The sequence below is a fragment of the Peromyscus maniculatus genome, chromosome 12, assembly GCF_049852395.1.
Source record: "Peromyscus maniculatus bairdii isolate BWxNUB_F1_BW_parent chromosome 12, HU_Pman_BW_mat_3.1, whole genome shotgun sequence".
NCBI classification, from domain to species: Eukaryota; Metazoa; Chordata; class Mammalia; order Rodentia; family Cricetidae; genus Peromyscus; species Peromyscus maniculatus.
Window position 1 is genome coordinate 4,323,777 of NC_134863.1, and position 15,708 is coordinate 4,339,484.

The 15,708-nt window shown below is 45.8% G+C and overlaps 1 protein-coding gene across 13 annotated transcripts in view; it reads right to left on the reverse strand.

The window, feature by feature from the left end:
* Med15 (mediator complex subunit 15) overlaps positions 1–15,708 on the reverse strand; it is a 69,311-nt gene that overhangs the window by 19,832 nt on the left and 33,771 nt on the right. For 10 of the 13 annotated variants that reach the window (XM_076548424.1, XM_042258993.2, XM_042258990.2 and 7 more), the window contains 4 exons: positions 15,589–15,640; positions 13,401–13,430; positions 6,892–7,104; positions 1,437–1,684 (listed from right to left, as the gene is read on the reverse strand). In XM_076548424.1, the coding sequence (XP_076404539.1) occupies positions 1,437–1,684; positions 6,892–7,104; positions 13,401–13,430; positions 15,589–15,640 (543 nt within the window). The remainder of the gene's footprint in view (positions 1–1,436; positions 1,685–6,891; positions 7,105–13,400; positions 13,431–15,588; positions 15,641–15,708) is intronic. The other 3 variants (XM_076548422.1, XM_076548419.1, XM_042258995.2) reach the window with 1 other exon arrangement.

A 15,708-nucleotide genomic window follows, 5' to 3' on the forward strand; every position in this document is an offset into this window, starting at 1 on the left:
AGAGGAGGCCAGAAGATTGAGGATGTCTCCTTGGTCTTTCTTCCCTCAATCAACACTTGCTAGGAAAATGGATGTGAGCATGTCTAGATTCTGACTCAAGCCACTTGTGACCAGCAGCACTTCTAGAATGACACACTGATGCCCCGCAGGACACTAGCTAACAATTTTGATTCTGCACCCAAACACTAAGAAACAAAACAGGAGTTGTAAGTGTCCTCAAAAGAAATGCCTGTTGTCGAGGTGTAGGTGAGCCCCAGCACCCACTACATACCCCTCTGGCCCTGCACTTTGCCTGGGCAAAACAGTAGAGCTGACCCTGGTGGTGTGAGTGAAGAACAGGAGAAAACACGAACACAGACACATAGACACATAGACAGACAGACAGACAGACAGACAGACAGACAGACAGACAGACAGACACACACACACACACACACACACACACACACACACACACACACACACACACACACACACACACCCGGCCCTGCACCTTGCCTAGGTATTAGAACTGGCCCTGATAATATGAGTCAGGAGGGCCTGAGAGCAGGAGCACGGGCCCCCCCCTTGCTGCAGGCTGCACTGGGTGGCCAGGCTGAGGCAGTGCTGGAGAGCTTGCCTGGATAGTGACGATGGGGGAAAGCTGGCAGGCTGACCAACCCAGCTACCACCCAGGCTCAGAACCAGGGCTGTGGTTTGGCCCACCCCAACATCCACCTCATCTAAGAGCTGCTGGAGCATGCGAAGGGGACGAAGCTACAGATCCATCAGGATCTCCGTGACACAGGACAACAACAGGACATCCAAGAGGAGCCCCAGTGAGTGCCTGTTATTAGTGGTGTAGCAGAAGCCAGAGGCCTCAATCCAGACCAATGACTCCAATGGCAATAAACACTTGCAAGTAATGATGAATGGACTAAAGGGTACACAGTGTGACTCCACGGCCCACACTACAGCTTCACAACAAGATTCTTTTTTTGTTATGGTTGGTCTTTGTTTTTTCTTTTAAATTTACTTTGAGGAGTAGATTGCAAGGATAGAGGGAGGATTTGATGGACGGGGAGATGAGTGGGACAGGAATGCATGATTCAAAATCTACAAAGAATCAATAAAAGTTAAAAGAATTTAAAAAAAAAAAAAAGCGGGGTGGGGGGGGCGGGGGGGGGGGGAGGGAACATGCCAAAACACAGCTCAAGCATCCTGAGTTTGGAGTGAGTTTGGAGTGTCTGCCTCCCTTCTCCCGGCTCATATATGCTACAGACCCCGCTACACGCAGCGGGTTCCTGGTCCAGAGTCAAGAGCCCATCTGCGAGGCCTTCCTCCTGAGCTAGGATCTACTTTTTCCTCCTGTGGGAAGCCCACGCAGGACTGACACTTGCTCCTAGGCTCAGGGACTACAGCACTAAGGCCAGGAGAGTGACAAGGGAACTTGGTACCTGTTGCTGCTGGCTTTGGTGATGCAACTTAATCAGGTGCTGCTGCTGCTGCTGCTGGAGATGCTGCTGCTGCACCACTGCTTGGAACTGTTGCTGCATGGCATTCTGCTGTGCCTGGAACTGCTGCTGTTGCTGCTGCTGCTGCTGCTGCAGTGCCGCCTGCTGTTGCTGGAACTGCTGCTGCTGTTGCTGCTGCTGCTGCTGCTGCTGCTGCTGTTGCAACGCCACTTGCTGGAGCTGCAGCTGAGCTGGAGAGAGCATCTACACTTAGGCTGTTGCTGGGACACCCTGAGGTGTCCCAGAGCAACACGACAAGGAGGCAGTGAGAGCCGCTGCCTCCCGCAGAGCTCCTCTGGCTGTGAACACTGTTCTGACCTGAGACACGCCGAGAGGAAGCGGCACTTGTACTGACGATGGGGTTTACTCTCTAACAACCCGAGAAAAGAAAAGGGCCACAGTCTCTAGGTGGACAGAGCACTCAGCCTTTGGAAAGCAGTACTATACTATTATCTGAACACGTCATACAAACGTCATTAGGAATCAGGTGTACTCTCCTTGTACAAAGGTCACAGGCTGTGGAAGGTCATGAGCCACACGGCATTTTTTTATTGTACTCCCAGATTTGGTCTATTCAGTCATCAACTGGTAAACACTTGGAATACTTCCATGTCTGAGCTACTGTGAATCCTGATAGAACAGTCGGTAATCGTACAAGATTTTTTTAAGGCGAAACTTCTCCTGGAGCTATGACAACATTCTAAACTGATTGGGATGATAGCTGTGAAAGTGTGAATATACAAAAAACCAACTAATAGTGCAGAGAATCTTGAACGAGTAAACTGTATTAATAAGAATTGTATTTTGCCAGGCGGTGGTGGCGCACGCCTTTAGTCCCAGCACTCAGGAGGCAGAGGCAAGCAGATCTCTCTGAGTTCAAGGCCACCCTGGTCTACAGAGAGAGTTTCAGGACAGCCAAGGCTACAAAGAGAAATCCTGCCAAAAACAAAAATAAATAAATAAATAAAATTGTACTTCAATAAAACTAATAGAAAAAAATAACAGATCTTTTGTATACTTAGCCCAGTGATATCATTGTGTAAAATTAAAGATCACAATCAGATCTGGATGGGTCCAGACACCATCCCTGCAAGAAGACACTCAATAGTTCCAACACAAGTATCTCTCAACTGTTACCTCCCACTCAACACCTCCCCTTAGGTCTCACACGTTGGAAGGAATATCAACTCCCAGAATTGTTTTCTGACCTCCTCACACATACTGGCACACATAACTCTCCCCCCAAAATAAAATATAACTTTTAAAAATGTGGTACAGAATCAAGAGCCCATCTGAGAGGCCTTCCTCCTGAGCTAGGATCTACTTTTCCCTCCTCTGGGGAAGCCGAAGGAGCAGGACTAGCTTAGCCTTGCACTGAACACCTTGGCCGACACATTTAAAAACATTATTTTTAAATGAGGATAGTATGAACTCTTTGTGATTGGAGCTTACCCATTCCCATGGATCTGGTAACCCAGGTGCAGTGGTACCAGTAACGGTTCCTTCCTTCTACACAGTGTGGACCCTCCTAACAGGACTATCACACGGGTATAAGAGCTGAGGGAAGAGCAGGCCCAGGCTATTATAGGTAGCACTATTAAGGCTTGAACATGGAGTTTTTATGCGAAAGTTCATTCTTCTGGGACAAATGCCCTCAAGAGTGTGGCAGCTGAGCTATAGGCTTTTTTCTTTTTTCCAAGAGTTTCTCTGTGTAGCCTTAGTTGGTCTGGAACTCATTCTATAGACCAGGCTGGCCTGGAACTCACAGAGATCTGCCTGCCTCTGCCTCCTGAGTGCTGGGACTAACGGTGTGCACCACTGCTACCCAGCCTAGGCTTCATTTTTTAAAATATTTATTTTTAGTTGTGTGTGTGTGTGTGTGTGTGTGTGTGTGTGTGTGTTTTAACTGTATGAATGTATGCCACATGTGCCCACTGAGGCCAGAAAAGAGCACGGGATTCTCTGAAGTTGGAGCTACAGGTGATTATGAGCCGTCCGATGTGGGTGCTGGGAACCAAACTCATGTCCTCTTGAAGAACAGGAAGCACCCTTAACTGCTCAGTCAGGTCTCTAGTCCCTGCATGCTTATGGTTTACTCACTCTTACTTTATATGTATGGATGTTTTGCTCACATGTGTTTGTGAACCTCGTGTGTGCAGTGCTCACAGACAGAAGAGGGTGTCAGATCCCCTGGAACCGGAATTACAGATGGTCGTTAAGCACCACATGGGTGCCGGGAACTGAATCTAGGTCCTCTACAAAAGCAACCAGTGCTATTAACCATTGAGCTATCCTCCCAGTTCCCGTGTGCTTAACTTGTACAGAACAATTTCACATTCTCATCTGAACACACGAAGGACTGTGTCTCCACCACCAACACTGCTGTCACAGTTTCCTGTAGACACTGTCAGCAGGTTCGAGAACTTCTCCATTTCTCTTGTGTTACAGAGTTCTATCTCCGATACCCAGGAAACATATGATCAATTATAAAACTCTGAAATTAATGAGGCTTACTTCATGGTTATTTTCATAAACATTTATTCCATCCTGTGCTTAAATTATCATTATGTCGTTTGAATCCTTTCTAATATATGGCTCAGTGGTTAAGAGCTGCTCGTGTTAAGGACATCATTCCCATCCCAGCATCCACGTGGCAGCTCACAACCACCAATAGCTCCAGTTGAAGGAGATCTGATGCCCTCTTCTGGCTTTCATAGGCACTAGGTGGTAAATATATGGTACACAAATATACACACAGACAAAACACTCAAACACATAAATAAAATAAAATAGAAAATATATTTTCTTTTCTTTTTTTTTTTTTTGGTTTTTTTGAGACAGGGTTTCTCTGTGTAGCTTTGCGCCTTTTCCTGGAACTCACTTGGTAGCCCAGGCTGGCCTTGAACTCACAGAGATCCGCCTGGCTCTGCCTCCCGAGTGCTGGGATTAAAGGCGTGCGCCACCACTGCCCGACCCGAAAGTATATTTTCTAATGAACCAATTTTTGTCTCCTTAACTAGCCATTACCAATGGGACTGGGGTAATTGTCCACTCCATCTTTTTCATCATCTATGTTCATACTTCTCTGGGTCATACACTTACAGGTATGTCTCTCAAAATGTAATAGAAATACTACAGTCTATCTTTTACAGAGAAACTTGGGGATGGAGAAATGACTTAGCAGTTAAGAGAACTCAGCTGCTCTTCCAGAGGACTCAGGTTCAGTTCCCAGCACCTGTGGTGGGTGGCTCACAACTGTCTGTAACTCCACTTCCAGGGGATCCAATCGGACAGGGACGGGGACACACACACACACACACACACACACACACACACACACACACACACACACAAAATCTTAAAAAAAAATCACAGCTAAGTTCATTCATGATGACTAACACATTTCCACCTCTGCCCTTCTCTGTAAGTTGAATATGTAGGACATGCACACTAGACAGGCCCTCTTACACTGAGGCCTTGTCTCTCATTTTTCTAAGCTTCTGCTTTTTTCTTTTGTTTTAAAGATTTATTTTAAATTATGTGTATGTGTGTGTGTGTGTTTGGGGGTGGTTGTACATAAATGCAAGTATTTGCAGAAGCCAGAGGCCCTGGGTCCCCTAGAACTGGAGTCACAGGTAGTGTGAGTCAGTCCACATGGGTGTGGGGAGGCGAACCTGGGTCCCCACAAGAGCAGTGCGTGTCTTATTGCCGAGCCAGCCTTCCAGCCCCTGCTCCTTCAAACTGCAAGGGTCTTTTGGACACCTGGACTGGACTTTATACGTTGTTTGGCTTGTTTTTTTACTCCATTTTTCCTGTTGCTTTGAAATTTATAACTTACTTCCACTGTCTTATGAATAGTTTTCAACTTATTGCATGTCATTAAAAGTACAAAGCTGCTAATACACTCTCTAACTTTTACATTGATTTAATGGGGGGGGCACACGCGTACCCTAGCACACACGTAAAGGTCAGAGAACAACTGGTAGAAGACAGTTTTCTCCAAAATGTGGGTTCTAGAGGTTAACCTTAGGTCACTGGGCTTAGCAGTAAGTTCTTACCAACATTAAATTCCTTCCCAAGTCCCCCACCACCAGTGCTAGGGACTGAGCAGGGCTCTGAGGACCTCAGGGAGGCGTTATACTGCTAAGAGTGCCAGCAGCTTCTACTTCTGGCACGACCTCTGGCCTAGGCTGTGCCCTTTTAGGGACACCGGCTGAAGACCTGAACTGGGCTAAATGACAGAGGAGAAGCCTGCAGAAGGCATCAGGAGGACAGAACAGGAGGCCACTGGCACTGACTTCAGGTGAGCCCCGGAGGCAAGGGCAAGGGCAGAGAGACAGCAGGGTGCAGAAGTGGAGAACCACTCAGCCTTCGACTAGAGCCGCCAGCAGCCCAGCCCCTGGGAGCTGAAAACAGGATGTGGGCCAACATCAGACTGGAGAGGGGGTATGAACAGGATACCACAGCCTCTCCACTCAGTGTCTGCAAAATAATTCATTTAAGACCAAGTCTTAGGAGTGGATTACAAGACAAATTGCAAATCACAAAAGCATTCCAATCCCAACATTCTAAAGCAATCTCTTACTATAAACCATCAAGTAATAGCCAGGATAGGGCACAAGCTTATAACCTCAGCAGCACTCGGGAGGCAGAGGCAGTAGTACTGAGCAAGCTCCAGGCCAGCCAAGACTACATAGTGAGACTTTGTCTCCAACAAATAAGTCTACCAATGTAGCTGACTGCAACTGAAGTCCCAGCCAGGGCAACTGCATGTAGGAATCAGGGCATGTCCTACAGAGAGTGTGAGGAGGGCAAAGCACCTCCGTCAAGAGAGGAGAGCCCAATGGAGGAACAAATGACTGCGATGCACAACCAAGATTGACCATGGGAGAGAGGTAGCAGCAGATACCCACAACCTCAATGGCTCCCGTGTGGGCATAGGGTGCGAACAGTATCAATTATTTGTGTCCACCAATCTCAGCAAATAGTTTCTATTTCACTAATAGAACACAGCCTTGCCAGGCGGTGGTAGCGCACGCCTTTAATCCCAGCACCTGGGAGGCAGAGACAGGTGGATCCGTGAGTTCAAGGCCAGCCTGGTCTACAGAGAGCATTCCAGGACAGCCAGGGCTACACAGAGGGACTCTGTCTTGAAAAACGCAACCAATCAACCAAACAAACCACAGACCTCCAAATAAGCAAGTCTCTCCCCTGCGCACAGCCCCAGCTAGGAAGGCCAGCATGGCTCACTCCTCTACGCTCAGAGAAGGCTTGGCTTTTCCTCCGTGTACCCAGCTATCCAGGACAGAGCTATCTGGTGCTCGTCGACACTTTTCCCAGTAGCACTCTGAACACAAGAACAGCATGCAGTGTCCCTGCCCAGGAGCACAGTACTCACTCTGTGGAGCTGCTGTCGATACCACAGCCATGCCGTGAGGGGCCATCCCAGAAGTTCCAGGGGGTGGCTGCCCGGAGAGGGGCATTGGCTGTCCCATGGCTCCAAGGCCACCCATCCCGCTCAGGGACTGTCCTGGGCCACGAGGCGGCATGCCAATCCCAGCTGCTCCTGGAGTGGGTCCACCAGTGAGGCTCTGCAGTGCATTCATGGGGTCTGTGGGAACACAAGGGCATGGTGTCTGAGGACGAAACCCAAAGAGCAATCTCACAGGTAAATGGCTCCCGGGGCATGGGTCCCCCCTCCTATGTGTTTGGCCAACTCAAATTCCCAAACAAGTAGGAGCCAGAGGCCTGAAGTTCCCCCAAATTCCTGGGGTACAAGACTCTGGGTACTGCTGGCACCTGAGCCTCAGGACCAGGGAGCATGCTCCATGTATCAGCAGCCTGTGCCAGTGTCCTATGCTGGGTACAGTGGAGCCCTGTGCTGTGCACAGCTTCCCTTCGGGTCACCAGCAACCAGACCCTCCGTCCCTGTCCAGACCTCCTATGGGAGAAGCGCACAGCAAACTCCCGAAACCCCAGAGTGCGAGACTCTTCCTCCCAGCAGGCAGGGAGCACGCGGCCAGAGAAGAGGAGCAGAGCAGGGCAGGCGCTCGACCACAGTGCCCTCTTTTCTGCAGCCCTCTCTGCAGAACGCCGCTCCGGCACAGACAGGCCAGGAGCAGCACATCAGGACAAGCAAAGGGAACGGGGGCCTCCAGAGTGCTGGGGGCAAAGCCGTGCCCACTGAGCCTCAGGACAGCAGGTGTGGGTCAATGAGCAACGCCAAGGAGCCAGATGTCATCGTCACAGCAGACAACCGCCACAGACCTGGGTGGCACCCACGGAGCTTCTGCTTCAACAGGACAGGGCCAGGCACTCCCCAGGCCACATGTTCCTGACCAGCCCTGGCTGCAGGCAGGGAGCCATCCAAGCAGGGGCGCCTAGAGCTCCAGGGAAGCCACAAAGCCACACAGTCGGCGGTGCTAGCGCACCCTTTTTTTTTGGGAGGGTGGTGGTTCTGCTGACGGAGCCCAGTGCCTTGCACATGCTACGTAAACGCTCTCCCACAGAACCTCACACCCTTTTCTGACAGGCTGAAGATCAGCTGGCCAGAGAGGATCTGCAAACTCCACTATGACCGCTCAGAAGGCAGAACTCAAGAGTTCAATTCAACGAACACAATTCCCCTTACATGATAAACCTTGATATTAAAGATTTCTGAATTCACAAACAATTTTGTAACTTAAGAAAGTGAGTACACCGGGTGGTGGTGGCACATGACTTTAATCAAAGCACTCGGGAGGCAGAGGCAGGCGGATCTGAGTTTGAGGTCAGCCTCGTCTACACAGCAAGTTCCAGGACAGTCAGGGCTACACAAGGAAACCCTATCTCAAAAAACAAAAAACAGGGGCTGGTTAAGAGCACTGGTTGCTCTTCCAGAGGTCCTGAGTTCAATTCCCAGCCACCACATGGTGGCTCCCAACCATCTGTAATAGGATGTGATGTCCTCTTCTGGCCTGCAGGTATACATGCAGAGCACTCATATATAAGATATAAATAAATTAAAACAACAACCACAACAAAGTGAATATAGTTCGGTGTGTGGGGTTGTATATCTTTTGTCCCAACACTCCAAGAGGCAGAGGCAGATCTCTATGAATTTGAGGCCAGCCTGGTCTATATATACAGTTCCAGGACAGCCAGGACTACATAGAGAGAACTTGTCTCAAAAACATGCCCCCACACCCAAAAGATAAAGAAACAGAGGCAGGGAATTCCCACAGCTATTATCTGTGACATATTACTATGGGTTATTACACTAAAATGCCACCATACAATGGTTTCTCTAGGAAATGTACAGTCTTCTAAGTTTTTATGATCTTTCTGCTAAATAAAACGAGATGGAAAAGCATTGGGATAATTTCAGTCTACAAGAAAGCAAAGGGTGCCGAGGGAAGTGATGATTCTGGGCTGCATGGGGCTCGGCCAGTGCCACAAGAAGCAAGTTCAAAAAGTGGGAAGGAGGGGTTGGCAGTTAAAATAACCGAGGGAGAGTTTGTTTGTATTTTCTGTGATCGGTCTTTCAGAAAGGAAAAGGATTACAGCAAGCACCTCAATCGCCATCTGGTTAACGTATACTTCCTTGAAAAAGCAGCTGAGGGGCAGGAGTAGTGAACCGGCCGGTGGAGGGCGGCTCGTTACAGTTTGTAAGCAATGCCTCACTTTTAGTTTAAGGCAGTAGACACACACAAGCTCACTTTAATTAGTGTCCAGTGCTGATTTTTAAGTGACATTATTTCCTTAGGACTGTATGTGTTACCTAGTGACTTGCAAAAACTTTGGCAAATCCTAGGGAGTTAATGTAAGAAAACAGATACTTAATCTGTTAGCTTGTGCAGTGCAGTGAAGAAAGGCGGGATGGTAGGTGACGTTCTCCGGGGTGTCTACCTGTGTGGAACCGGTCGGGTGTTCTGCCCTTTTCATTTCACTTGCTATTTTTAGATCCTTGTTTAGGCTGATAAAAACTGGCGTAGCAAATTACTTGAAGAATTTGCCTGCTTTATATAAGTAAAGTTAGCACTTTAAGGTTTCTTTAGAGATGAGAAAAGACATTTAAATTGAAGAAAAATTCTTTCAACAGTGGACATTGTATCTGTCCAGGTAATTGCTTCCTGACTTATGGTCGATATTTTGTGCTTCTATGTTAATCATTATGAAAAGTGATTTTTGGTGGGTTTTTAAACTTTTTTTTTTATTTTGGTGCTTTACTGGCTTAAGATGTTGCACATGGTTTTTTGTTTTTCTTTTTTAATCTATGCAGTTAATTCCCCCCTTGAGATAGCATTGTGTTTAATAGTAACACTTTATACATATATGCATGTTATTTTTTTTCTTTTTGGGGGTTACTTTTAGGCTTGTTTGCAAAAGGGCCATTTTTCTTTGCTGCAGTTGTCTTTTTTGCAGAACAATAGTGTGCGCAAATTTATGAGCAATGGAACATGCAGGTTCAATCCATTGTTTTTATTTTTTTAATCTTAACCTCTTGATCTATGCCAGAAGCAGTTTCATGTAAGTTATTTTGATGGTGAGCATATGTGTAATTCTACAGCTCTCCGGGTCTGGTTTTTGCAGTAAGCCACTAGATCCCATATTGAACACAATTTAATCTCAGTATCAGCCATTAGAGTTTTTTTTACTTTGCTGTTCCTAGCTTATTTCTTACAGAGTGAGAAGTCATTCTTTGAAGAGTTTCTTTTTTCAATAGATGGTTGATGTTGGGATGGTTACTCAAATCAAATGATGAGTGATGAACTCCAAGTCATCCTTGGAAATAGCAAATCTGTAGCCCAACATAATTATCCTTTAAACTAGAGAATATCACTTGTGAGAAAACCATCATGGCCACATGGCTGATCTAGAGTGGAGTGCTGAGTTCTGGCAAACAGCTGCATCTTTCTTCCAGTAAGTACCTGAACAGGGCTGATGTAAATTATGTACAGTCCAGATTTTAAGAATCATACTTTCTCAGGGATCTCCACAAACTAGTGGGTGTCCTCGCTGCCCCTGTGAGACAGCCTCTGTACGGGAGAGGCCTCACGTGACTTTGTCCCTGGTGTCCCTCTGGGGACACCTGTATGAGAAACTGCATGCTCCAGAACCAGCTCTCGTGTCCTTTGGCCAATGCCGGAGTGTGAAATAGTCCAACGTGGGATTTTTCTTACTAGTAGTAAACAAAGGATGATCCCAATCGGGAATCGTGACTTTTTTTTTTTTTTTTTTTTTTGATGATGGTCATGTTCTGTTTTGAAATAACCTCTGTGTATTTCATTTATTTTCTTTTACCTAGCGATCTCTGAGCAGGCTTCAGATTTTGACAGTTGATGAAAGATACGACAAGCATTAATGTGTGGGTGAAAAGCTTGGTGAAATTCTGAGTGAAGTTTTAGTTAAAGTTGGTTGAACTTGGGATTGACTGGGAGGTCAAAGATTTAAAAAGCAGAAGATTCTCTCAAGACACAAGTTGTGTGATAATAGTGTGTTTTTTGTGTGTGAATGAGAATTTGTAAATGTTGAATTCTAGGCTCCGACAATCATTGTCAGTGCAGATCAAGCTGCAAGTATTTATGTTTTAAAACTTAAATTATAAAGCTAGTTACGTCTTTCTAACAACTAGTTTTAATGTTTATGAGCATATTTTACCTACATTACCTTTTCAGGATGTTGAGAAAGATGCATCACAAGCACAGGCTGGAGGCTGGGGGCTAGATGGTTTTGAGGAAGAGGTCTTGGTGGACTCTTTCATAGAGCAAAGGGAAGCAATGCCTTCTGGGAAATAAGTTTTAATCTAGTCTTTAAGATTAGAAGTCAAAAACAAAAATATTAAGGAAATGAAAACCTAATTGATCTTTGAAGTATTGTTATGTGGAATTGAGTGGGACTTTTGAGGCCTTTCTTCCAGAAAACAAGGACTTGGTTGTCAGGCCTATATTAGGCCTAAACCTTGGTGCCATGTAGTTGTACTTAAATCATTTCAATGGAAAGTGTCTTAGTGATTGGAACTTCTAGTGCAGTTTGGAGTTCTTCCATTTGAAAAATGTGATATTTGCATGGGATTGTTTGAATCTTGTTTTCTAGTCCCTCCCCATCACCACCCTCATAGTCTGAAGGTAGATTTTTCTCTTGATAAAGGAACAAAAAAAGTGAACATCTTGTTTGTAAATAGGTAACTAGTAACTAGTGGTAAACTTGAAATGGTAGAATTCTTTAAAGCCTAATTCTAGGTAGCCTTAGGAAAATGTATCTTAATTATTTTTGAACCTGTATTCACCTTGTTTTTTTCAAATATCTTAAGTTATATTTTCTTTTTCTGAGCTGCTTCTTATTTGGGGCTACCTTTTTTTTTTTTTTTGAAAATTGAGGCGTAATTCATAAAAGGGTATATTGTTTTGATGAGACTTTTTACAACTGTGGCTGGATGTCTTTCTTTAGTCTTCCAAGAAGGGCCATTTTACTTTTTTAGAGTTACTTTTTAAAGTCATGAGGTCAACAACTTGGACTACTATGCATGTAAGTGCTAATGCAAATTAAAGCCCAAGTTGACCTCCAGCAGCAGTTCATTCTATGTTGACAGTGAGAGAACACTTTGCCTATTAGGATACTGTTACTCGTGGACTGAAATGCTGAAGAAACCCCTCCCCCTATTTTGTTTTTTGCAAAAATCAAGGTATGTTCTAGGGTTTCCTGGTTGACCTCCCTCAACAGATAAACTGAGATGATAGTCTTAGTTCAGAAATTCAGATCTGAATGTAGATTTACAGTCTATGCGTACAGCTGGCTAAGTGAGATCGCTTTCACAGTTCTGCATGTATCCCATCGGCTCCCCATTAGTCACTGAACTCTTAAAACTGGTATTGTAACATTATCACAATGTTTTGCGCCAATTTTATAAACTTTACAGTGCAATATGTGTTCCTTTTCTGAGGCAAACCAAAGGTATATTTCTCAAGGTTCTGTTGCTATCAGCAGCATTGATGGAGGATTTTTTATACATTTGTAATAGATAGAAATAAACCAGAAAAAAAGAAGAAAAAAAAAGTGGTGGAGGAAAAGGTGAACACTGCAAGAATACTCAAAAGGGCTGAGAGTTGCAAACGCCAAGAATGGCTTTGCATAGTAAATGGAATAGAACAGCTCTGAACTATAGCTTACTTTTCCTGGTTTGGTCTGACAGAATGATTGAATGCTTTTGTACAAAAATCAGAGCCTTAAAAACAAGGATTTGGTGAGATTGTAAAATGGTGTGCCACTTTGGCAAAACAGTTTGGTGGTTGGTCAAAATGCAAAACATTGTTACTCTGTTACTCAACAATTCTACCCTTAGGAATATATCCTCAAACTACTGAAAATGTGCACCTATGAAACATGTACATGAAGGTTTACAGCAGTGTGTTGCTAATAGTAAAAAAGTTAAAACAATTTAAATAGCTATCAAATACTGGAGAGAAATAAAATATGGCTTATTCATAAAATAGAATATTATTAAGCCATAAAAATGAATGAGAAACTGACAGATTAAATGACTTTGGTGAACCTTCATAATTTCATTTGTAGATCTTTCCATTTCTAATTTATAAATATATTTGGGGTTATAAATTATAAATGTACTGTTTCCTGTCAACATTGTATACTTTTATTTGATGATTTCTGTGTCAAACATTATATGGAAATGTTTCCTAGTATTTTCTGAATTAACTGTGAACAAAATAAATTGCCTGTGATTAAAAAAAAAAAAAAAAGAAAAGAAAGCAAAGGGTGAAGAAGACTTGGGACATAGCTCATCAGCTGCCACTGCACCTGAGATCTTTGGAACCTTCCAGTCCAGTATGTGGTTGACCCCCCCACCCCCCCACCCCTGCCATGCAAGGCATAGACTATCTCATTCCTGCCATCCCACACTGGAAAACTTACCACTGACAGAAGCTTGTGACTTCTTGTTATCTACAGAGAAACACAAACACAAAACCCCAGTGTAAACAGTTTTGCACACACACACACACATCCCTGGACAGGTCAGTTCTGCAGGTGTCTGACCAGGGGTCATCTGCTGAACTGAACTGACCATGCATACAAACAAGGCCGACAGAACCTAGGCCTCAGTCCCAAGGGGTGCTGGTACTCTGGTGAGCAGTGAGGAGATGCCAGCCCAGCACTGCGGCACACAAACGGTCTGGGAGCACAGGGGGCAAGAAACTTGGGGCTTGACCTCAGTGAACTGACCCCAAGGCTAGCACACCAAGCTTAGCGACGCTGGGCCTTTCCTTTCTTCCAGGTCCAAAGTCACAAAGACCCGAGACAGGAACCCAGGCTGGGGCTAAAGGAACAGCACTGAGCACCTCCACTTTCAGCTCACTCCAGTGTGGCGTCATCTCCATTTTCTAGGTGAGGGACCCGAGTTTACCGACCCAGTCCCTACGAAAGAGGAGTCCTAACAACTGGTGGTCCAGGGCCTCCTGCTTAGTCCTTCCATGTGCGTATGTGAGCTGTGTACATCCCAGGATACTATCCTAAAGAGCTGGGCATGGAAATCCATGCCAGGATATCCAGCTGCCTACTCTCCAGACTTTTTCTTCTCCTAAGTATCTAAGTACCTCCCAATACTCCAAAAAAAGTAAGATTGGTGAAGTCTACCTTGCTGGCCATTCTGGTAAAGACTTAGTGAGGAACTGGCCTGGAGTGATGGTTCAAAGGTCGTGGATGGCTAGTTTTATGCCAACTTGACACAGCTGTAGATTTTTTTTTTTCGGGGGGAGGAGGTTTGAGACAGTTTCTCTGTGTAGCCCTGGCTGTCCTGGAACTCACTCTGTAGACCAGACTGGCCTCAAACTTCATAGAGATCCACCTGCTTCTGCCTCTGCCTCTGCCTCTCGGGTGCTGTGATTAAAGGTCTTTGCCGCCACACTTGGCTAAGAATGCACTATTCTGGCAGAGGACCAGAGTTTAGTTCCTAATACCCACATCTAGCAGCACACAACCGCCTGTAACTCCAGCTCAAGGGGATCTGATGCCTCTAGGCTCCATGGGCACCTGCACTCACATGTGCACACCCACATACAGAGATACACACACACACAATTTAATAATCTTTTTTTAAAAGTTAGTGTGGAGTAGCCAGGCATGGGGGTGCACACTTTTAACCCCAACACTCAGAAGGCAGAGGCAGGCGGATCTCTGTGAGTTCAAGGCCAGCCTGGTCTACAGAGTGAGCTCCAGGACAGCCAAGGCTACACAGGGAAGGCCTGTCTTGGGGAAAAAAAAGAAAGAAAAAAAAAAGTTAGTGTGAAGTAATTATCACTGAGCACTGGAATTCACAATGTCCTCCCTTGCTCTCAGTGACCTGACACTAAAGGCTGTGACTGCCACTACAACCTGTATTCTGCCCCCAACCTGGGGTGGGGTGGGGTGGGGTGGGGTGGGGTGGGGTGGCCCATCAAGACAAGCCCGTCTGGGGCTTACACAGCTGTCAGCTGGAACTCGGTGCTCACCAGCCCTGGTGCCCGTCATGGGCTGTGCCCATCCAGCAGCACTGGGTGCCTCTGCCTAACACCAAGGTGCCAAGAATCTTGCCCTGGAGGTTATGACAACCCATGTCTGAAAAGCCAGGGAGCTGCTCACCAGGCTAACACCACAACAGTCCCTTCTGAGTCAGAGGGGACAAGAGCTGAGGTAGGTAAGGGGACCCTCAGCACAGCAAAGAGAGGGAGCAGGGACTTGGGGAACTGACTTCAAAAACTTCAGTCTCACAGAGACACACAGTTCAGGTCTCCTAGGATTCACAAAATCAAATTTTAGGGAATAAAACCCATTACAAAGTAAACTGTTCACTTAAGAACTACCCAGAGGCAAATGGAAACGTCATAAAAGGAGTGAGAACAGAAGCCCACTTCAGATCACTTTGGGGCCAACATTTCCATAAGTCAAAATGCACATTTTTAAGGCTGAGGCCTAGGAGGGCGGGGAGAAGCAGTGAGGAACATCCCAGAAACATGTGATGTCCTAACTCAGATGCTAAGGACTGCCTGAGAGTTCCTACCGCACAGCCAAAAAATACAGCCCCTCAAAGAAGCACAATCACCCCAAAATAGGAACTCTTACTTACGAATATCTCGAAAATGGATAATGAGTCGGGCCACAAGGGAAAGGTATTCGTCCTAAAAGTGAAAAACAGGAAGTACTTTAATCCCAAAAGGAGAAGCAAAGGCATGTGACTCCCCCTTGT